The sequence below is a fragment of the Elgaria multicarinata genome, chromosome 20 (genome assembly GCF_023053635.1).
Source record: "Elgaria multicarinata webbii isolate HBS135686 ecotype San Diego chromosome 20, rElgMul1.1.pri, whole genome shotgun sequence".
In the NCBI taxonomy this organism is placed as follows: domain Eukaryota; kingdom Metazoa; phylum Chordata; class Lepidosauria; order Squamata; family Anguidae; genus Elgaria; species Elgaria multicarinata.
Genome location: NC_086190.1, coordinates 13,946,577 through 13,970,667, shown reverse-complemented (window position 1 = coordinate 13,970,667; position 24,091 = coordinate 13,946,577). Strand labels below are relative to the sequence as shown.

Genomic DNA, 24,091 nt, shown 5'->3' with positions numbered 1-24,091 from the left:
CAAATGCCTCTACACCGCTGGAGCTGCCTTCAGAAGCAGGGGGAGGGACACGCTTCCCTCCAAGAGTGTCCTTATTGGTGGTGTCTGGACCACCGATGGTCAGAAGAGGTAGACAAAGTTTGTCCCTGCTGCCGCGTGGTCCCACAGGACAGCTCTGGGCTTTCCCCGCTGAGAAGGAATGGGAACCAGACAGGAGAAGGTCTAGGGCTGGATATACGGGACTGGTTCCTTCTCCTTGGGTGACCCAGAAAAATCAAGCCTACAGCTATCTATGCAGCCTGACTCTCAGCTCCGTTTCTTGGTGATGGAAGGCTGGCAGAGGGTGGGGGGAACAGTCTTATAGGATCTGTTTTTATAAATAGAGGTATTTGGAACTCTCTTGTTATCAAAACGGGTGGTCCAAGTAGACTTTATCGAGCATTTATTTAGGACAGAGTAAGCAACCTTTCCGGGGCCTCGTGGGCACATTTCGCTATGAGAGGAAACGGTCGTAGGCACCGTCACAAAATGGCCACCACGGGAGGCATGCCAAAGGATGAGGAAGGAAAGGAAAGGAACCTCTCGTGCAAGCACTGAGTCATTACCGACTCTTGGAGGGACACCAGCTTTCACTGACGTTTTCTTGGCAGGCCTTAGAGCGGGGTGGTTCGCCGTTGCCTTCCCCGGCCGTGATTACCTTTCCCCCAGCTAACTGGGTACTCATTTTACCGACCTCAGGAGGATGGAAGGCTGAGTTGACCCGAGCCGGCTGCCTGAAACCAGCTTCCGCTGGGATCGAACTCAGGCCGTGGGGAGAGTTTCAGCTGCAGTCCCAATACGCACAGCAACTCCTTGAATCCACGGCTTTCGGCCCCGACAGAAACCTGTTTCACAGAAGGCAAAATTCTCTCTCTTTCTCTCTCTCTCTCTCTCTCTCTCTCTCTCTCTCTCCCTTCTGCCAGTCAACTCATCCCCCTATTTCTCTCTCTCTCTCTCACTCGCACACAGAGGAAAGTGTAGCCCTGGAGGTAGCCACCGCCTACATTTCCTAAGAATGCCTCTGCACGCGACGTCTGAGCCAGAGGCATTCGTGGGAAATGAGGATGGAAGCATGGCCAGGCCCTCGCTTTGCCTTGGAGCAACCCCAGCCACCGATAAGAAAAAAATAATAATTTAATTTATTGTAAAGAAAGAGAGCGGGAAGGATGACATGCAGGGAAAGGTGTTTCAGGGACACACAGCCGCCCACGGGCACCACGTTGCCTGCCCCCCCGCCCTGTTTAGACTATTAATCTGTCGCTTTAGGAGTAATAGATGCTCAAAGCAGCATACCTAGTACAGAAAACTACCGAGAGTGCTGTGGCGCGGTGGAAATGAACGGCTCCGTTATGGCATAAAGCCTTTGAAGACGAGAGTCGTCTTCGTCAGATGCGTGAAGCGTTGCTGCGGGGCGGGAAGTGAGGGTTCAAAGATATTTATTGATTTATTTATTACATTTATAACCCACCTTTTTCCCTCCAAGCAAACCAAGGCGGTGTGCGTAATCCTCTTCCTCCTCTCCGTTTTATCCTCACGACAACAACCCTGTGAGGTGGGTCGGGCTGAGAGTCTGTGACTGGCCCAAAGTCACCCGGCGGGTTTCCATGGCCGAGTGGGGACTAGAACCCGGATCTCCCGACCCTCAGTCCGACACTCTATCCGCTACACCACACTGGCTGTATAGCAAGCAGCCAGAGTTTCAAAAGGTCCAGCTTACGTTCACCATATCCGAGCGTGCGTTCATTTACAACAGGAGAACCTACGCTTATGAAATGCAGTGTTGTTATATAGTCCATGGGGGCATGTACTCACGTTTCAATATACAGACATCTTCCCCAACCTGGTGCCCTCCAGATGTGTTGGGACTCCATCTCCAATCATTATTATGCAGCATGGCCAATGCCAGGCTGGGAGAAGGGGTGTTTTCATCTTCCACCCTATAACCAAAGAAACAGACTCTACATCTGGTCATAGAATCATAGAATAGTAGAGTTGGAAGGGGCCTTTAAGGCCATCGAGTCCAACCCCCTGCTCAATTCAGGAATCCACCCTAAAGCATCCCTGACAGATGGTTGTCTATCTGCCTCTTGAAGGCCTCTAGTGTGGGAGAGCCCATGACCTCCCTAGGTAACTGATTCCTGGATCAGTCACCAGTCCAAGGGTCCTTCTAGCGCTGTGTTCTCACAGAGGCAAACCAGCTGTCGACCCACAGGCAGGACATGGTGCAAGAGCACCCTCCCACCCATGTTCCCCAGCAACTGGTGTATATAGGCTTATTGCTTCGAATACTGGAGACAACACACAACCATCAGGGCTAGTAGCCATGGATAGCCTTCTCCTCCAGGAATTTATCCAACGTGTTTCTAAAGCCATCCCAATCGGTGGCCATCCCCAGATCTTCTGGGAGTGAATTCCATAGTTTAACTAATCTATTCTAATCATAGAATAGTAGAGTTGGAAGGGGCCTATAAGGCCATGTAGTCCAACCCCTGCTCATTGCAGGAATCCACCCTAAAGCATCCCTGACAGGTGGTTCTCCAGCTGCCTCTTGAAGGCCTCTAGTGTGGGAAAGCCCACCACCTCCATAGGTAACTGGTTCCATTGTCGTCCTGCTCTAACCGTCAGGAAGTTTTTCCTGATATCCAGCCAGGAATCTGGCTTCCTTTAACTTGAGCCCGTCATTCCGTGTCCTGCACTCTGGGAGGATCGAGAAGAGATCCTGGCCCTCCTCTGTGCGACAGCCTTTCAAGGATTTGAAGAGGGCTCTTATGTCTCCCTTCAATCTCCTCTTCTCCAGGCTAAACATGCCCAGTTCTTTCAGTCTTGGTCTACTCATGTTCTGGTAGTTTTGGCCTCCGCAATGGGGCAAAGAACGAGCCCTCCATGGAAGGACCCCCCCCTGCCCAAAGACCAAACCCGGGAGGGATAACATCCGGGTCAGGAGGTCAGGGCACACCTACTCTCGGTGGCATGAAGTCCTTATTCAAAGGGTTTTCTAGCAAGTAGCCTCATTCCAGAAGGTCCCCCTTGGGTTCATCATGTGCTGGCGCCCATTCATTTTAAACTGAAGAAGCTTCTATATACGTGACGTCGGCCTGCGGCAAGCGAAATGACAAGGGTCCTGTCAACAGGTCGGAGGGGCGTGCAGAGGAAACTCATTCCGTCATGTTGGTTCACGGGAATTTAAAAGCCCAGCTTTTAGAGGAAGCACGGTCCATCTCCTTCCAGTAACGGCCCTTTCCCAAAACATCTCCTTCCTTCCCTCCAGATGCTAGAGAGATTTGTCCTGATGCCTTCCAGATGTTACCCGCAACCGCACTTCCTTCTCGCCGTTAGCAAGATCTCTGGGAGGGACCTGACATTCTCTTTCCCAGATGTTAGCAATAATGGGCTGTGGATTTCACCGTGCACTTCACCAGATGTTAGTGGCAGCCCCTGTGGGACATGTAGTCTTACTTCCCTCCAGATGTTAACAGAAACCCTGCGTTTCAGCCTGCCGTTTGTCTCCAGCTTGTAGGAAAGAGGATGTCGCTCACCCCTGCTGAACAGGAGTTCACCTAAATTCTGTTGCACAGGCTAAGTTTTCAGAGTACCTCCGCCTTCATAGAATCATAGAATAGCAGAGTTGGAGGGAATCTACATGTCGTTGTGAGGGCGCTTGCATGCGCCCCCAGTGCGCCCCCAAAACGACTGTGTAGATCGTGCCCTGAAGAGACGGAGGAAGAGGCGGAGGCGGCTGGGGAATCCAGCTGCGTCCTGCCGCCACCGCCGCCCACCTCCTCGCCGGCCTCCAGCTGCCGGCGGAAGAGCCAGCCGGGTCGGAGAGCTTCTTCCTATTGTTGTTATCAAATTATTATTATTATTATCGCCAGTGTACCCAACCCAGTTGTTCTGTTTTATTGTTGCAATTTTCAGGGGTTGGGAGAAATTTCCTGTTTTTTAAAGATTCCCCCAGTTAAGATCCCCAGGGATAGATAGGGAAGCCAGATTCCGGCTGGACATTGGGAAAAACATCTTGATGGTTAGAGCAGTATGACAATGGAACCCATGACCTAGGGAGGTGGTGGGCTCTCCCACACTAGAGGCAGCTGGACAACCATCTGTCAGGGATGCTTTAGGGTGGATTCCTGCGTTGAGCACGGGGTTGGACTCGATGGCCTAATAGACGCCTTCCAACTCTACTATTCTATGATTCTATGATTCAGGAAAAGCTTCCTGACTGTTAGAGCAGTATGACAATGGAACCCATGACCTAGGGAGGTGGTGGGCTCTCCCACCCTAGAGGCCTTCAAGAGGCAGCTGGACAAGCATCTGTCAGGGATGCTTTAGGGTGGATTCCTGCATTGAGCAGGGGGTTGGACTTGATGGCCTTATGAGGCCCCTTCTAACTCTACTATTCTATGATTCTATGAGTCCTGCAGTAGTTCACCAGCAGAATATAGTTTTCCTTCCGTTCACCCATAGCTCTACACACAGCTGTCTGTCCACCCTCCCGGGCGTCTTCCAGTTTCAACCCCTCTCCTATCCAACGCACCAAATGGCCTCTTCTATTTCTGTTTAAAAATGGCGGGGGGGGGGTACAGTTCAGCAGCAGGGGAGCCAACCAGATCTGTGTCAGTTTCCCCCCCCCCAGATCTGCATCAAAACTATATTCCCTGTGCAAACAAGGAAGTGAACTGTGACCGGGGTGGAGCGGGGCGGGTTGTGTGTGGGGAGAGGGGGGAGAGGAGAGGGAAGGCGGTGTGTGTGTGTGTAGGCTGTGTTAATTTCAAGCTCCATTGGAGACAAAAGCAAAGGAATCGATAAGGTGGCAAACGGCGAGAGGGTGGAATTATCAGGGGAAAGAGAGTTATTTGGAAGGGATAGCAAACAAAGGAGTGCGGGAATTCTCTCTGGGTATGTGAAATTATTACCGAGACATCTCTCTCTCTCTCTCTCATGAGCGAGGGATCGGAATTGTTCTGGAGTTAGTCCTCAAACGGAGATGGCTTTATCCGTCCAAACTACCCAATAGCCCTGTACCCTAGGGTTATGCGCTGGATTGGGAGTTGAAACGCTTAAGTCCCATTCTGGGAACTGTAACGAGCGTTAGCTCATTAAACTTATAAAACACACACGCATACACCAGGCTAGGAACTAATAGCTAGACGCTGAAGATTAAGCTGGAAATTGGAGTGTTTGTTTCCAACAGCATCACTCATTAACTATCGTAACTGATGACTGATGGGGATTGATGAATTCTCCACCATTTCAAAACCATCTGTCTCTTTTTCAAAGAACCTGCTGTTTGTAAAATGAACCAGAGAATTTTTTTTCCCCCCGTTGGGAGTTTTCAGATGATAGGCGGGTTGTTTTGTAACTTGCCCTCCTCCTGCTATTGAAATGCTCAGCAGAGAATTTGGGGGAATTGGGCTTCTGTGTGTGTGTGTGTGTGTGTGTGTGTGTGTGAGAGAGAGAGAGAGAGAGAGAGAGAGAGAGAGCAGGATTTGCCTACAGGAAAGCTGTCATGTCTACAAGTTTTGTTTGGACTTGCAAAACTGTCGAACAGGCTGTGTTCACAACCGCAGATGTAGAAGTGAGCAGAAGATGTTCTCCGAAAACGTTTGCAAATCGTCGCACAGGCGTTTGAAAAAATGTGCAGTTTTTTTTTTTTTTTAATCAAACAAGCCCTTTGCAATGTCATGTTTTAGTCAAGAGGCGTATTTTGCATCTTTGCAAAAATGCGCCTACTTCACGCATTTCCCCCATTCGATCGGTTTTGATTTGCACGGTTTTCCCGTTCGCGGGAATCGTACAGAGATCGCAGACGACCGTGGCAAAATGGGACGAGAAGAACGTCAAGCTGATGTTCGAAGAAGATAGGCGAAGGCAAGGATTGCTTGTTCACCCATCCCTAGCTACTAGGAGAACTGCGGGGTTACAGCTGGGCCAGAATGGTTGTTTCTACACTTTTGAGACCCCCAAAAGCCTGAGTGTGTTCTATCCCGTTTCTGTAAGTGTTTGCAAATGGTTTTGTAAAAAGTCAGAACGAAAAGGTATCAGTTGAAAGTGTTTCTCCTAAAAGATGCCTTTTTCTGTAGAATCATAGAATCATAGAATCATAGAATAGCAGAGTTGGAAGGGGTCTACAAGGCCATCGAGTCCAACCCCCTGCTCAATGCAGGAATCCACCCTAAAGCATCCCTGACAGATGGTTGTCCAGCTGCCTCTTCAAGCCCTCTAGTGTGGGAGAGCCCACAACCTCCCTAGTTAACTGATTCCATTGTCGCACTGCTCTAACAGTTAGGATGTTTTTCCTGATGTCCAGCTGGAATCTGGCTTCCTTTAACTTGAGCCCGTAATTCCGTGTCCTGCACTCTGGGAGGATCGAGAAGAGATCCTGGCCCTCCTCTGTGTGACAACCTTTCAAGTATTTGAAGAGTGCTCTCATGCCTCTTGAAGGCCTCTAGTGTGGGAGAGCCCACAACCTCCCTAGGTAACTGATTCCATTGTCGCACTGCTCTAACAGTCAGGATGTTTTTCCTGATTTCCAGCTGGAATCTGGCTTCCTTTAACTTGAGCCCGTCATTCCGTGTCCTGCACTCTGGGAGGATCGAGAAGAAATCCTGGCCCTCCTCTGTGGGACAACCTTTCAAGTATTTGAAGAGTGCTCTCATGTCTCCCCTCAATCTTCTCTTCTCCAGGCTAAACATGCCCAGTTCTTTCAGAAGACGGTGGACTCTCCTTTATTGAATCTTGCCTTACGCTTAGGCCACAGCTAGACCTGAGGTTTATCCTGGGATCATCCAGGGCTCGCCCCTGCCTGAGCACTGGATCCCCTGTGTGTCACCTAGATGAACCGGTTTGACCCCTTGATGATCCAGGGATAAACTTTAAGTCTAGCTATGGCCTGTCAGACACTGCTGTCAACACTGACTGGCAGCAGTTCTCCGAAATTTCAGGCAGGATTATTTTCCCAGCCTCGTCTGGAGCAACTGGAGGTCGAACCTAGGACTTTCTGCATGCAAGGCAGGGACTCTACCACTAAACTACCACCGAGTTATCCCTAATGGAGCCTGCTTAAGGATAAATATGGGATGATTACGTGTGGACTGCACATGCTACTCTCTGTATTTATCACCCGGGATCTGTGAGAAAGAAACATCGTTGCCCAGTATATATTCGAGTGGGATATTCCACTCTGGCGAGAACGCTGAATCAAACCCAAGATCCGTCCATATAAAAATAGAGGAAGCTTCTTAATACAGAGTCAGACCAGAGGTCCATCAAACCCAGTATTGTCAACGTTGACCGGCAGAAGCAACTCTCCAGGGTTTCAGACAGTTTTTTTTCCCAGTGCCGGGATTCGAACCTACGACCTTCTGCAAAGTATTGGTCTGCAACTGAGCCGCAGCCCTTTCCTGCCAAGGGGATAAGCGGCCCCCTAGTGGCGACAGCGTAGCAGCTGATTTCCTGCGTCGGCGGGGGGCTGGACTAAATGTTCTTTGAGGTCCCTTCCAAACTGTGCTATTCTATATAAAAAAAGTGCTTCTGTGTTGCTTTCCTGCCAAGCTTGCCACTGTGATCCGGTGGGTTCGGTGCGGGACGACTGCGAGCAGATGACGGGCTTGTGTTCCTGTAAAACGGGCATCACCGGCATGAAATGCAACCAGTGCCCCAACGGCAGGAAATTGGGGATGTCTGGCTGTGAGAAAGGTGAGGAGGATCAGGAGGGGTGGCGGTTTCCTGCATTGGGCGTGTCTCGCACTCTTAACACGTTAATAGCCTCCCCGCCGAACCACAAAGGAGGACTTAACGGGAGTCCAAAGGTGTGTGTGACGCTGGGTCAATGTTGTGTTCCTTCCGTCCTCTGCAGACCCCTCGGCCCCCTCTTCCTGCGCCGAAATGACGTGCGAGTTCGGGGCGTCGTGCGTGGAAGTCCACGGCTTTGCTCACTGCGAGTGCCCTTCTTTGCTCTGCACGGAGGCCAACACGAGCAAGGTAAGCAGAAGACGGGAACAGCAAAGAGAGGGGCAAGCCGTGAAGGAGGGTTCCGCGCGTGGTCACGCGTCAGAGATGGCGGCGGGGATTCGTACAGGGGACAGGGGAAGAGGAATCCGAAAAGGCTCTGCAGGTCGGATGAGGGCCCGCGGTTCCCTTCCCTTCGTGTAGTGCATGCGCTGGGTCCTCAATGCCAGATTGGGGACAACAGATCTCTCGGAGGAGAAGGCTGTCCATGGCTACTAGCCCTGATGGCTAATAATAATAATAATAATAATAATAATAATAATAATAATAAATTTATTTATTTGTTACTCGCCTCTTCCTCTGTATCGAGGCAGGGTACAACTCAAATAAAAACACCATCAAATACCTACAACTAATTCAAACGTTTAAAACTAATATATTATTAAAAGCAGCACGTTATTAAAAAGGCAAATTTAAAATTCAGCCGGGTAGGCCTGCCGGAAGAGATCAGTCTTTATGGCTTTCTTAAATTCCGGAAGACTATTAAGTTGACACATCTCTCCCGGCAAGCCATTTCACTGCAGTCTCCAGGACCAGCGGCAGTAAGCCTGCGTGCACCAGTTGCTGGGGAACATGGGCGGGAGGGTGCTGTTGCACCCGTGTCCTGCTTGCGGGTCCCTGGATGAGAGATGGTTGGCCACTGTGTGAACAGAGTGCTGGATTAGATGGACCCTTGGTCTGATCCAACAGGTATCTTCTTATGTGCTTAATTATACCGCAAAAGGGTTTGTAAATACATTGCATGGGGTGACTGTTGGTATGTATCCTGCCTGGACTATTTTGTATATAGGTGGGATATAAATTAAATTAATAACAACAACAACTTTTCTATACTGCTTCATAGCTGAGGCTCCCAGGGCAGTTTCCAAAGATTAAAAACCTTAAAAACATACAGCGTACAAAAGGTTTTTAAAAACCATTTCCATAAAACAATAACGATAATAATATCGTTTCTATACTGCTTCATAGCTGAGGCTCCCTGGGTAGTTTCCAAAGATTAAAAACATTAAATACATACAATATACAAAAGGTGTTTAAAAACCATTTCCATAAAACACAGAAACAAGCGGTATACACCAAGACAGCATATATCTAAAAACAAACTTGAACAACCCACCATAACCGTAAGACAAATCCAGGAGGAATTAAAAACTCACAAGGTGCTTCCAAATGGCTAAGAAAAGAGGAAGGTCTTCACCTGGTGCTGAAAAAATAACTCTGTAGGTGCCAGGCGGGCTTCATTGGGGAAATCATGCCACAATTGGGGGGGGGGGGTCACCACTGGGAAGGCCCTCTCCCTTGTAGCTGACTTCTGAGCCTTCCCTGTTAAAAAATATTTATTAGTAGTAATAGGATTTTCAATGGGCACAATGCATTCCCGATCTTCCTCTTCTTCACAAGAGGTCGTAGTCATCACGGCTCCCATTTTGCAGATGGGGAGACAATTGAGCTGGAGAGAGTGTGTTTTGCCCAAAGCCACCATAGAATCATAGAATAGTAGAGTTGGAAGGGGCCTATAAGGCCATCGAGTCCAACCCCCTGCTCAATGCAGGAATCCACCCTAAAGCATCCCTGACAGAGGGTTGTCCAGCTGCCTCTTGAAGGCCTCTAGTGTGGGAGAGCCCACCACCTCCCTAGGTCACTGGTTCCATCGTCGTACTGCTCTAACAGTCAGGAAGTTTTTCCTGTTGTCCAGCCGGAATCTGGCTTCCTGTCACTTGAGCCCGTTATTCCGTGTCCTGCACTCTGGGAGGATTGAGAAGAGATCCTGGCCCTCCTCTGCGTGACAACCTTTTAAGTATTTGAAGAGCGCTCTCATGTCTCCCCTCAATCTTCTCTTCTCCAGGCTAAACATGCCCAGTTCTATCAGTCTCTCTTCATAGGGCTTTGTTTCTAGACCCCTGATCATCCTGGTTGCCCTCCTCTGAACACGCTCCAGCTTGTCTGCGTCCTTCTTGAATTGTGGAGCCCAGAACTGGACGCAATACTCTAGATGAGGCCTAACCAGGGCCGAATAGAGAGGAACCAGGACCTCACGCGATTTGGAAGCTCTACTTCTATTAATGCAGCCCCAAATAGCATTTGCCTGTCTTGCAGCCACATCACACTGTTGGCTCATATAAATAAATAAATAAATAATAGATGCTCCAGCCCCTTCATTAACTACAGCTGAGGTGGGCTTTGAAAACCAGGTCTCTGGGGGTCTCATGACCTCTCTCCTCTTCGCCCTCCTTCTCCCTTCTTCTCTTAGCTGCTGCTGGGATCCCACCGGTCTTTGCTCTTCGCCCCAGCTACGTTGATAGAGACGCCACCCATTTCCCTTTCTGCCTGATTAACCACCTCCTTCTGTTTCTCTCTCTCATTCAAACGTTCCCCCACATCCTAGGTCTGTGGATCTGACGGAGTGACCTACGGAGACCAGTGCCAGTTGAGGACCATCGCTTGCCGGCAAGGGCAGGTCATTGACGTGAAGCATTTGGGCCAGTGCCAAGGTGAGTCCATCGGCGCCGCGTCGGCCATTTTGTTCTCTTGCCCATATGAAAAAGGAGGACGGGGCTCCTGTATCTTTAACAGCCGGTGTCATTGGTATGCATGCAGCACCCGGTGAAATCCCCTCTTCATCACAGCAGCTAAAGCTGCAGGAGCCCTGCCCTCTTTGGTATCTGGTCTCTCTAGTATAGCTCCTGGTCACTCTAGTGTAGCCCAGCTGATGTACTAACTTGAACTGGAATCAAATGGGTCGTGGAGAGGGGAGGTGGGGTGCGTGACTCAAGTTCCAAAGGTGCTTTGGAAATTGCATCTCATAAACTGCTTTTCTCCCCGCCCCTCAGTAATGTCCTTTACGGACTGGCGAAAATACTAAGCAGCCACGTTTCTGCAGCTTTCTAAAGCAACAGCGGTCCCTAGACTTCCTTGCAAAGGCAGTTTCTTATCACATGGATGTGATCAGGGACTATCTTTGCCACAAGAGGCTAGGGCCGGCTTACCTAGCGAAGCGACGTACAGGTGCTGCCTGCCAAGACGGATACCTGAGCATCCATCCATCCGTAGGGCCGTGTCTAACAGTGCCCCCAAGCTGTGCAGCGGATCCCTTAACTTTGCCGAGAAATGCTTGCAAGGACGTGACCCAGGCCTAATCGAATCTGCAAGCCCAGAGAGACGGCTGAAGAAGTTTTCCAGTGAGCCCTGTGTGTGTGTGTGTCTTTCACCAGCGCTGTGTTATCCTGGCCTTATATTCCATTCCCAGGATAAATAAAAAAAATATGCACGTTCCCCTTAATTAATGCAGCTCGCGGAATTGAGCTTTTCACTCCACAGAATTTGAGTTGAAACGTGCGTAGCATTTTTCAGTTGCTTTTAGTGCACAATCAACCTAGCCCTGGTTATTTATTTCTAACTAGCTTTTCTGGTGCAGAGCATCTGTGAACTAGTATTTATTGTTCAGTATCATACATTTCTTTATATACGCATGGATGGCTGCTCTGGTTTTCCAGGCACCTGTGGGCACATAGGAAAGTTGGGCACCAGGCTGATTGGGAGTCCATTGGACTCCCCCCTCCCAGGCAATCCCCCCCAGTCCTTCCCAGCCACTCCCCCTACTCCCTCCCAGCTCCTCCCCCTGCACACTCCCCTCCACTCCTCCCGCTTACTCCCAGTCAACCTGCATGACTTACCTGAGAGGAGCCACCAGTGAGCCACCCAGCCTCCTCTCTGGGCTCCTCTCAGGTAAGGCCAGCCTGTTGCTTAGCAACACAATGTTCTTCTCATAGCTCAGAACCTCCAGCATCCAAAGTTCTTCTCATAGCTTGGAACCTCCAGCATCCAAAGTTCTTCTCATAGCTCAGAACCTCCAGCATCCAAAGTTCTTCTCATAGCTCGGAACTTCCAGCATCCAAAGTTCTTCTCATAGCTCGGAACCTCCAGCATCCAAAGTTCTTCTCATAGCTCAGAACCTCCAGCATCCAAAGTTCTTCTCGTAGCTCAGAACCTCCAGCATCCAAAGTTCTTCTCATAGCTCAGAACCTCCAGCGTGCCACGTATTGCCACATGCCACACGTTGCCTTAGTGTTTTATATGTTTAGATACTTTACACAAAGCCCACGTGACTATTTTGTAACTGGATGGAACTCCACAACCCAGTTTCTCCCTTCTCACTCCTTTACCTGCAGCACACCAGAGAAAACTGCAAATGAATTCTGCCATCTAGCCGGCTCTTTCTTATTCCTCTTCCCTTGCTTTTTGCATGTGTTCTGCAACGTGTGAGTCAAGACGTTGAAAAAGAAGGAAGGGCTGTAGCTCAGTGTTAGAGCATACGCTGTGTACACAAAAGGCCACAGGTTCCACCCCCTAGCATCTTCAGGTAGGGCTAGGAAGGAGTCCTACCTGAAACCCTGGAAGAGCCGCTGCCAGTCAGTGTCAGCATTACTGGGCTAGGTGGACCAAGGGTGCGACTCGTTTTTAATGCACTAACAGTGCATGACAGCCCACAAGGTACTGGGTGACCCCTGTTCCTCCAGTAGACAGCAATACCCTGGAGGTTTATCGAAGGCCTTCTGGACCACCGTACACAGCTTACGGGCTGCATTCGTTTTGGCAAGCCGCATGTTGTGCAGGCCTGGTTTTACGTCATCCTGGCCTCCTTCCAATCCAGGGGCGCAGGACCTCTTTCAACCTGAGGGATGGATTCCCTTTCGGAGAAACTGGGGGGGGGGGGCGGGCGGGCTGCAGGGCAATGGCGGTGGAGGGAATAGCTACAAAACGTCCCGGCGTTTTGTAGCTGGAACTCACTCCGCATTTAGAGAAGGGCTTTAACGTTTTAGGGTGGAGGGCATCCAAGCATAGGTGCTTGGGTAGAGGGGGAGGGGCCAGGGGAAAGGGGAGGGGCCATTTGGGGAAAACTGGAGGACTTTGATTGCCCCCCCCAGGTGAGCCCCAGCTTTGAAGTCTTGCATCCCTATCCTAACCGTGGCTTCTCTTCCCTTTTCCTCCAGAATCCATCACCCACGCCAGCCACACCACGCCGCCTGCCACCGTCCGGCCTTTGGACTCCCTCCTCCTCCCTCCACCCCCACGAACCACCCCCCAGGTAGCCGAGCAGGCCGAGACGGAAGCCAGCTCCCGGCCTTTTGAAGACCAGCCCACCCGCAAGAGCCACCAAGCCACGAAACACACAAACGCCGCCCCACACCCGGCCACTACCGCCTGGACCACGCACGGCGTCCGACAGACCACCGTCCGACCTCTTTCCACTGCCCCGGTGGTCCCGGTCACCCCCCAGCCGGCTTACGTCGAATCGGGGAGCGCAGAAGGCAGCGGGGACCCCGAGATGGGCATCAGCGGAGACCAGGAAGGCAGTGGCACAAGCGCTGCCGGTAAGCGAATGCCGCAGTTGTGGTGCCATGTCGTGGGTCATGTTACGGTGCCATGTTGATGCCCGTTTCAGAGCCTAGGAGCCTAGGACGCAGACAAGCTGGAGCGTGTTCAGAGGAGGGCAACCAGGATGATCGGGGTCTGGAAACAAAGCCCTATGAAGAGAGACTGAAAGAACTGGGCATGTTTAGCCTGGAGAAGAGAAGATTGAGGGGAGACATGAGAGCACTCTTCAAATACTTAAAAGGTTGTCACACAGAGGAGGGCCAGGATCTCTTCTCGATCCTCCCAGAGTGCAGGACATGGAATCATGGGCTCAAGTGACAGGAAGCCAGATTCCAGCTGGACATCAGGAAAAACTTCCTGACTGTTAGAGCAGTACGACAATGGAATCAGTTACCTAGGGAGGTTGTGGGCTCTCCCACCCTAGAGGCCTTCAAGAGGCAGCTGGACAACCATCTGTCAGGGTTGCTTTAGGGTGGATTCCTGCATTGAGCAGGGGGTTGGACTCGATGGCCTTGTAGGTCTCCTCCAATTCTGCTAGTCTATGATTCTATGCAAAGGGGTCACGTTGGCCTGGGACGGCGTTCTACAAGCTTCTTCATAGAAGCATTTAAAAATCAATGAGGTAGAAACCTGATGCCTATGTGCGGAGGCCACTGCTGAGAAGGCCGCGTCTTTGGCAGAGGAGCCCAGCGTCTTTTTGCTGGGCTTGGTAACTTAGAGTTGCATGTAGACCTTGTTTCAGCTTATCTGTGACCAGAGTTTACCACGTTTACACCTCCTGAACCTGAGCGTGATCCTGGGTGTTTGCAGCGTGTCATCCTTGTCCTTCCTTGTCACCATACAGGGGACGAGGAGACGGAAGAAGCAAAGGTCACAGGCACTCCGGTGATAGAGAGGGCCACGTGTTACAACACCCCCTTGGGATGCTGTTCGGACGGCAAGACCCCGGCGGCTGACGCAGAGGGAAGCAACTGCCCAGGTAAGCGTCGTCCCCAGCTTCGCGTACGAAGTGCCGAACTCGCGTTAGGAACGAAATCCCGGCTTCTTTTAAGAGGCATTTAACTCTCGCGAGCTCTCTCAGCTGCTTACGAACTCTGGGAATTGTAGAAGACGACACACATCTCTTGAGAAAAAAGGGGAAAACTTTGTGAAATTTGCCAAGCAACGGGTCTCCGTCCGTGGCCAGCGTTCGAGCGACGTGGCTAGCTCTCGAAATTTGTTTCAGACCCATTTCACTGCCGTGTTTCTCCACCAAAGACCTGGGAAGCAGAAATATGTAAATAGGGTTTGAGCCTTCCGTTCTTCACAAAACTACAACTCCCATCATGTATTTGCTCGAGCGTGTCCTTGTGTTCGTCTCACTCCTGATTCGATTCCCGCATATTTCCTGATTTGCGCAAATTTCTTCAGTGAAGTGAATCAGCCCCCCTGTAGTCTTCGGAAGAAATTTGAGTCCCTCCATTTTAATATTTATTTATTATTGCATTTACATCTCCTGCCTTTTTCCCTCTTGCAAGGAACCCCAGGTGGCATACACGATCCTCCTCCTCCTCTCCATTTTATCCTCACAACAACCCTGTGAGGTAGGACAGGCTGAGAGTCGGTGACTGGTCCAAAGTCTCCCAGTGAGCTTCACACCTGAGTGGGGACTAGAACCCGGGTCTCCCGACTCCCAGTCTGACACTCTAGCCACTACACCACACTGGTTCTTCTTTTTCGACCAAAAAGAGGAAGTGGTCATGACTAAACCTTGGGGCATGAAGTAGGTCCATAATTGTTTAAAATTAAGATTGACATAATTCATTATATGGGAGGAAGGCAAGATCAATGGGAAACGAGGTGTGATCAATACAGGTTTCCAAAACTGGGAAAGAAATAGGAGAAGGAGGTCATATAGCCACAGATCAATTTATTTATTTATTTATTTATTTATTTATTACATTTTTATACCGCCCAATAGCCGAAGCTCTCTGGGCGGTTCACAAATACGCTCATCAAGAGCGTATCTAACCGAGAAATCCCAGATGAAGACTTAAGGTGGTCAATGATAGCAATTTCTTTCATTGTGTGCCCGTTTTGCCTGTGTTCTATCCTCCATTGATTAATATTGTGCCAGAGGAATGTCTTATTTATTTATTTATTTATTTATTTATTTATTTATTTATTGCATTTCTATACCGCCCAATAGCCGAAGCTCTCTGGGCGGTTCACAAAATTAAGACCATTCAAAGTATAAAACAAACAGTATAGAACCATAATATAAAATACAGTATAAAAGTACAGCCAAGATAAAATCAGCAGCAATGCAAAAATACACATTTAAAATACGAATTTAAAACAGCAAAGTTAAAATTAATTTATAGACGGTTAAAATACTGGGAGACTAAAAAGGTCTTCATTTGGTGTCGAAAAGTGCATAACGTAGGTGCCAGGAGAACCTCCTTAGAGAGCTCGTTCCACGGGGGGGGGGGGGTGCCACAGCAGAGAAGGCCCTGCTCCTGGTAGCCACCTGCCTCACTTCCTTTGGCAGAGACTCGTGGAGAAGGACCCCTGAAGATGATCTTAGGGTCCAGGCAGGTACATATGGGAAAGAATAGTTAAAAAGTGAAAATAAACGTTGATTGTGGTACCTTGACAATGTTGTTAAACCTCGTCCTGATAGACACAAGCTGCTCACTTCCACGGCTTCCCCAAAATTCTTTGCTTCCCGTAGTGGAGGCTGTTTTGGATAGGTGGTGATTCCAGTCTGGGTTTTAGTTAAAAGAAGCCAGAGCTCTAATGGCGCTATCCAAGGTACTGAATCCATTTTGGAGATACCTTGGATAGCACCTTTAGACTAACGGCTGGTTCTAAGTTAAACCCAGCGTGGAATCACCGCCCCCTCCGAAATCGTAGCCACCCAGCCTTCCCCGGCTCCTCGTCCGTGCGGTTTGTCAGCGAGAACCACGCGGGAGAAAGAACGAGCGACGTCCGAGAATTCCGCTCCTCCTCGCAAAAAAAAAAAAAAAAACGTTCGAAGAACCCCGGATGCGACATGAGCTCGGATTCGCGCTTGGAGAAAACGTGGGCGGCCGTTCCAAACTTGCTAGCCCGTTCGAAAAACGTGCCGAGCGCACATCGTGGTTGTGCCTTTCCCCCAATTCTCTCCACACCCACCCACCCCGGTTGGGGAGAAAAAGAAGACGAGACGCTCGTGTTCAGGGACGTGAACGAGGCGGCGTCCCACTCCGGGGAGGAATGCGGAAAACGTGGGTGCATTCGAATAGGACACGTTGGCTCATCTCTAGAAGTCGTTATGAATTCTTCCTCTTTACCTTTGTTTCGTTCCTTTGGGTGTCTTAAAAATCCCCTTCTTCGCACGCGCGTATCCCAAGCCTTTGTATATGCCTTTACTTCTAGCTAACCGTCTCTCTCTTGTTACTCAGCCGGTCCAGGATGGCCTCCAATCTAATGTGGAGCGAGAGCAAGCTGTATGGTAAACCCTGCCAATTCTACAAACCTGGGGTGTTTTATTTATTTTTTTGACCCAGCATCCTCAAAACACTAACCCTCCATAGCACTTGCCCCCACCACACCATCCCGACTAACCCCAGACTCTGGCACGACCCATATACTGCCATCTGCTCGCTTCTCCTTCCTGCCAAGGGACTGAACACTCTTTCCTATAGTTTGGCTGTGAAAAAATTAAAATTTTCCAGAAACGTTTCTGTCGCTCCCTGAAACCCCCTTCACGCCTCCCACTTCTCTGTTGAGTTAACGGCGCCGTCTCTTCTCGGACTTGTCTCTCCTCCGGTTTCCCCCCGTCCCCCTTGCAGCGACCAAAGTGTTCCAGGGAGTCCTCATCTTGGAGGAGGTGGAAGGCCAGGAGCTCTTTTACACACCAGAGATGGCCGACCCCAAATCGGAGCTGTTTGGGGAGACCGCCAGGAGCATCGAAAGCGCGGTGAGCACGGGGACAAAAAGAGGGGGCGCCCAAGCGCCACCGGCCCACGAACCGTCGGACCTGGCGCCTGTATCATGACATACGCGAGGCGGTGGGACGTGGGAGAGGGTCTTCTCGGTGGCGGCACCCTGGCTGTGGAACGCCCTCCCCTTGGAGGCCCGACTGGCACCCTGCACTGGCTTCATTTTGGCGCCCAGTAAAGACATGGCTTCAGAAATTTTGCTCTAGATTCACACAGCCTGTACAAAAAGGTACAATTCTACCCCTTCTATAAATCTGTTTTGCTCTCTCTCTCTCCCTCTCTCTCTCCCTCTCTCTTTTTCTCCCTCTCCCCCTCCCCTTCTCTCTCCCCCTCTCCCTCTCCCTCCCTCCCTCTCCCCCTCCCTCTCTCCCTCTCCCTCTCTCCCTCCCTCTCTCTCTCTCCCTCTCTCCCTCTCCCTCTCCCCTTCTCTCTCCCCCTCTCCCTCTCCCCTTCTCTCTCCCCCTCTCCCTCTCCCCTTCTCTCTCCCCCTCCCCTTCTCTCTCCCCTTCTCTCTCCCCCTCTCCCTCTCCCCTTCTCTCTCCCCCTCCCCTTCTCTCTCCCCCTCTCCCTCTCCCTCTCTCTCTCTCCCTCTCCCTCTCCCCCTCCCTCTCTCTCCCTCTCTCTCCCTCTCTCTCTCTTTCTCTACCCTCTCCCTCTCCCTCTGTTTCTGCCACACCTGCCTGGTTTTTAGCTGGATGAACTTTTCCGCAACTCCGATGTGAAGAAGGATTTCAAGAGCATCCGGGTGCGACAGCTGGGCCAGAGCAACGCCGTGCGTGTCATGGTGGAGTCCCATTTTGACCCAGGTGAGACACCCCAATTCTGTCACACTGCTCACACTGTGCCCAAGCTTCCACCCACCCCGCGGATGTTTAGCCACGGCTGTGTGCGTTGTGCGTGCACCTCAATTGGGCAGAGAACCCACAGAATGTGGAATTTGGCACGGAATTCAACTCCCTGAACGTTACAACGCTCACTTTAAGAAAAGAAAAGAAAAAAGAAAGGACAAGCTTCCTAGGCAAGGGGGTTGAACGGAAGCCTGTTGCTCCCCTAACGTGGGGGAAGGGGTTTCAGGAGGTCAAAACAGAATCTGAAGGAGGAAGAGGGGGGAGACTTGGCTCAGCAATGCTAAAAACGAGAAGGATCGTGGAATTGTTGTAGGTCACAAGCTGAATAGGAGCCAACGGTGCGACATGGCTGCAAGAAAGGCAAATGCTATTTTGGGCTGCATTAACAGAAGTATAGCTTCCAAATCACGTGAGGTACTGGTTCCTCTCTATTCGGCCCTGGTTAGGCCTCATCTAGAGTATCGCGTCCAGTTCTGGGTTCCACAATTCAAGAAGGACGCAGACAAGCTGGAGCGTGTTCAGAGGAGGGCAACCAGGATGATCAGGGGTCTGGAAACAAAGCCCTATGAAGAGAGACTGAAAGAACTGGGCAGGTTTAGCCTGGAGAAGAGAAGATTGAGGGGAGACATGAGAGCACTCTTCAAATACTTCAAAGGTTGTCACACAGAGGAGGGCCAGGATCTCTTCTCCATCCTCCCAGAGTGCAGGACACGGAATAACGGGCTCAAGTTGAAGGAAGCCAGGTTCCGGCTGGACCTCAGGAAAAACTTCCTGACTGTTAGAGCAGTACGACAATGGAATCAGTTACCTAGGGAGGTTGTGGGCTCTCCCACACTAGAGGCCTTCAAGAGGCAGCTGGACAACCATCTGTCAGGGACGCTTTAGGGTGGATTCCTGCATTGAGCAGGGGCTTGGACTCGATGGCCTTGTAGGCCCCTTCCAACTCTGTTATTCTGTGATTCTATGATTCCACGGCAGACCTCTGTATTGCCTCGCACCTCGGTGGGAGGGCTTGGAATCACGGCACCTGTGGGCCAAATCCGGCCCTGTGACGTTCCCAGAGGGCCACACACCCCTTCCCCTGATCGTTAAATTGGCTTTTGGCCACACCCCTTTCCCCTTCGGCCCGCCCATCGCTGGAATGCAGTCCCCAAGTGCTTTTTCAAAATCGAACCCGGTCTTCAGGCTGGAAGCGATTCCACCCCGCTGTTCAAAGCTCCAAAGCCTGCGAAGACACGCTTGAATTTGCACGAAACCTCAGACGCCAGAGGAGCTAAATTTACGCCGTTTATCACAGGTCGCAGAAGCGAGGGTTTTGGGGGGGGAGAGCACGCACGCACACACAGAATTTCCTCCTTTTAAAAAAAGGATTAATAATGCAGGATTCACACACAGCCCCGTATTTCACCAGACGGAGAGGAAGAGAAGGCCCAGAGCAGGCGAAGGCTTCGCTTCGTAATAATCTGGAAGGCACAAAACCGCCGGACCTTTTCCCTTTGAAAACAAACACAACGGGGAAAAAAACTCCCTCTCCGCTTCAGATGTGCCTTTTGCTTGGCAAAACGCAGCAGGCATGGCGAGGGCGTGTGGGCGTGTGATAGATCTGCGGCTGCAACGGGGCGCATGCCGGCCGTAACATCTCTTTTTTGCAGAAAACGCAGCCGGGGAGGTGGGGATGGGGAGAGTTGAAAGGGAGCCGGTTTTCAGGGGCGGCACGAAAAGGGGAAAAGCCGCTTCCGAACCTACCTGTTCTCACGCTTTCCCCCTTTCTTCCTTTCCTGCCTGCCTGCAGCCACCACCTACACGGCAGCCGACATCCAGAGAAGCCTTCTGAAGCAGATCAAAAGCTCCAAGAAAAAGACCATCCTGGTGAAAAGGCCGCAGCAGGAGAACATCAAATTCATGGACTTCGGTGGGTTGCTCTCCCTTTTTAACCGACCCCCGCTCTCTCCGATTCCTGTCTCTGCCTTAGCTGTACATTTTCCCCTTCAAGAGAGGTCTCCACCTGACCCCATTCAGGTCGTCAGCGCATCAAAAAGCTCCCGTTGGTGTATTTTCCCCTCCTCCTCCTCCTCCTCCTCCTCCTCCTCCTCCTCCTCCTCCTCCTCCAAAGCTAGGATTTTTAAAAGGCGTTTTTATCTCAAAGAGACAATGCCCCTTTCATCTGAAACCTCGCAAGGTCCCCGTCCTATTGAGGTGCGACAAATTCTGGGACGAACCACTTTCTCCCGTCTCGAAAGCCTCCCCCGTCTCTTTGGGGGAAGACGGAACAAGTGTGCCGTGCCCCAGTTAATTAGCATGAGCGCCCCCCCCCCGGCCCCGAGGCCGGGGTTGAGACCGGCCCCACAAAGATGCTTCTGGTTAGGCCTCATCTAGAGTATTGCGTCCAGTTCTGGGCTCCACAATTCAAGAAGGACGCAGACAAGCTGGAGCGTGTTCACAGGAGGGCAACTGTGAACCCACACAACTGTTCTCTTCCTTCCTGCCTTGTTCTAGACTGGATTCCTCAACTCTTCACCACTACCACCACCACCACCACAGCCACCACCATGGCCCCGGCCGCTGCCACGACCCGCCGGTTCACCACCACCGGCGTCCCCCGGGCTCTGTACCCAGGGAGGCCCAACGGCAAAGCCCCCGGCCCGGTCACCACCAAGAGGCCCGTCACCTCCGCCCCGGCCACCCCTGCCAGGAAGAAGCCGGCGCGCCTGCCCCCGGCCACCAGGAAACCGGCGCGCCCCTGCGATTCCCACCCCTGCCTGCACGGCGGCACGTGCGAGGATGACGGACGGGACTTCACCTGCAGCTGTCCGGCTGGAAAGGGCGGAGCGGTTTGTGAAAAATGTAAGGGATGCTGTCGGAACGTCCATGTTTGGGGACAAACACAGGAGAGGGCATTTAAAATACTTCAAATACTTAAAAGGTTGTCACACAGAGGAGGGCCAGGATCTCTTCTCGATCCTCCCAGAGTGCAGGACACGGAATAACGGGCTCAAGTTAAAGGAAGCCAGATTCCGGCTGGACATCAGGAAAAACTTCCTGACTCTTAGAGCAGTACGACAATGGAACCAGTTCCCTAGGGCTCTCCCACACTAGAGGCCTTCAAGAGGCAGCCATCTGTCAGGGATGCTTTAGGGTGGATTCCTGCCTTGAGCAGGGGGTTGGACTCGATGGCCTTGTAGGCCCCTTCCAACTCTGCTATTCTATGATTCTATGATTCTACGAAAATTGCCTGGAGAATATGGTTGCCTGCAGCACTTCACGATGCCAATAGGGGCGGTACCAGGTTTCAGGGCCAGCGTCAAGGGTAGCCATGGTTGGGCATGGGCCATGGGCCCACAGACCATTAGGGCCCCACTGGCGAGAGCTCCCTGGGCTTCCTCCTCCTCTGCCTCATTGCAGCCTACTTGTTCCCTTGCTTCTCGCTCCAGCCCAAACAACGGTGGTGGTGAGAGGGAGGAGCAGGAGGCACCGTGGCCTCTTGGAAAACAAAAAAGTTATAGGCGTTTTTCTTTTCCAATGCAAGTGAATGGGGGGAAAAACAAGGTTGGGCCCAAAATGGCGTCCGGAATCTCTTGTTTGAATAGGAAAGGAAGATCTATGCATAACTGAGTTTCTTGCTGGTATTTCCTCCTCTCGTTTTTCCCCAAACCCGCAGTTCCACTCATATATTTTTTTTAAAAAAAAATCACGTTTTGAGCTCTTCCCTCTCTGCCTGCCTTTGACAGCCATCAGGTACTTCATCCCCAGTTTCGGTGGCAAGTCCTACCTGGCGTTCAAGATGATGAAGGCCTACCACACCGTGCGCATCGCCATGGAGTTCCGGGCCTCCGATCTCAGCGGGGTGCTCTTGTACAACGGGCAGAACCGCGGCAAAGATTTCATCTCCCTGGCGCTGGTGAACGGCTTTGTGGAGCTCAGGTGAGCGGCTTCGTGGTCTTCACAGCCGCGGGCTCGTGGGCGGAGGTGAGGCTGGGTGGAACAAAGATCAGGAGAGGTGTTACCTAGTCCAGTATCCTGATTCCTGCAGTGACCAATCAGGCAGGTATAAGAAGTCCTAAAGCTAGACCGAAGGGGAGGAGATCTCTCCCGCTGTAGTTCCCCAGGAATTCCACCATCTTCCTTTTCATCAGACAATCAGCTAGAACATTCATGGCCCATGAGTGTAGCTGGCCCTGTTGCCCTACCACACCCCGGATGGTCCACAGGGCCTTCATCAGTAGCACATGTTGAGTCTGTCTTCCACCTTCCAAGAAGGACTCAGAGACGGGCCTTATTCCGAGCTTCTGTTTGGAACCACTGCCACCTCTGCTCGTAGGGAGTATAATTATGGTGGAGTATAAATATCAGGGAGAAGCTGATGTTCTCTAGATCTTCATGGCTCCTTTCGGTGTACGGTTTCTCCAGGCTCCTTCCTTCTCTAACGTCCCCGATACTTTGCGGCATCCGTTTTCTTCTTCCCCTGCCAGGGGTGGAGGAAGTCAATCTCTCCTGCTTCTCCGCCCTTCTCCAGGTTCAACACCGGCTCTGGAACAGGCGTGATCACGAGCAGGGTTCCCATCGAACCGGGCAGGTGGCACCAGCTGGTGGTCAATCGGAACCGGAGGAACGGCATGCTGTCGGTGGACGGCGAGCCCCACGTGAACGGCGAGAGCCCCAGCGGCACGGACGGGCTCAATCTCGACACCGACCTCTTTGTGGGAGGGGCGCCGGAAGACCAAATTGCCGCGTGAGTAGTTGGCGGGGGGCGGGAGACACCCCTCTTTAGGATGGAAGGTTGTGGGACGCCTGTGACAGACGGTGGCAGGATACTCAGGCTCGGTGCAGCAAAGGGATACCCGGCAGGAACGATCTGCGGTCGGAGTCCATGCATTTCCCAGCTCGCAATGCGATTTGCGAAGCGAAGAACACCTCCGCGTGCATCGATTTGGAAAATGCACATGAAAAAAAAAAAAGGCAAACTTTTGAAAAAAAACCATGCACAGATATGTTTTCATCAACGGGAGAATGACGAATGCGTTCTCAAGGGGCACACAATTCTACGAGCTGAAGTTTGGTTGATTCATAGGTTTTTTTTATTTATCTATCTATCTATTGATCTAATTGGGTTTTCCTGGATCTACAGATCAATCAATCAATCAATCAAAATTTATTACGGTCATAGACCAGCAGATTAAAAATAGCTAGAAATACAGTAATTCTAAAAACAAATAGGAGCTTCATCACACCAGGGTTATACCGTGCAATCGCTGCGAATTGCGTGCAAAGGACTCCGAAGTTTTCCACCTTATAATCTGTTTTGACTGTGAAGGAACTCCCATGCGTCCGGCTTTGATTGTGCTTCAAAGGGGAAAGACCCGACGTATTTTGCTACTAGTTTTGGAGCGAACCATTTGTTGTTCTCCAAGCGGCCACTGGGGGCACAGGAGGAAGATTTAGTATGAATTAAACAAATGCTTACATCTCCACAAGTTTTAAAGATAAAAACATCAAAATCGGCATAGTAATAGATATTAAGGAGAGCTTTAAGCGTACCAAATTTGAATCGGATTGGGTGATCCGTTGATTTTTTTAATGATTTTTTACATTTCCCCCTTAAACCCTTTCCTTGGTATGCAAGGAATACTATTGTATGTTTTTCAAGATACACCCTTGTAACTGGGCACCACGATAGCGTCTAAATAGATCCTTATTCATGCCAGTTTGGTAAATTGGGGGAATGGTTGAGGGTTAAATCGTCAAAAAATCGCTAAAAATCAGGGCATGATCCGATTTCCTTCAAAGTGGCCATGCCTGAGGTCCTATGTGGAAGCTATCATGGTGCCCAGTTACATGTGTGTATCTTGGAAAACAAAAAAGTTATAGGCGTTTTTCTTT

At 50.9% G+C, this 24,091-nt stretch overlaps 1 protein-coding gene across 1 annotated transcript in view; it reads left to right on the top strand.

Annotated features, from left to right (window-relative positions):
• Positions 1-24,091, top strand: part of AGRN (agrin) — a 269,076-nt gene that overhangs the window by 212,197 nt on the left and 32,788 nt on the right. The window contains exons 15-25 of the mRNA XM_063145056.1: positions 7,570-7,713; positions 7,874-7,998; positions 10,412-10,517; positions 13,017-13,397; positions 14,246-14,380; positions 17,217-17,344; positions 18,058-18,172; positions 20,007-20,126; positions 20,711-21,058; positions 21,943-22,135; positions 22,728-22,943. Coding sequence (XP_063001126.1) covers positions 7,570-7,713; positions 7,874-7,998; positions 10,412-10,517; positions 13,017-13,397; positions 14,246-14,380; positions 17,217-17,344; positions 18,058-18,172; positions 20,007-20,126; positions 20,711-21,058; positions 21,943-22,135; positions 22,728-22,943 — 2,011 coding nt within the window. The remainder of the gene's footprint in view (positions 1-7,569; positions 7,714-7,873; positions 7,999-10,411; positions 10,518-13,016; positions 13,398-14,245; positions 14,381-17,216; positions 17,345-18,057; positions 18,173-20,006; positions 20,127-20,710; positions 21,059-21,942; positions 22,136-22,727; positions 22,944-24,091) is intronic.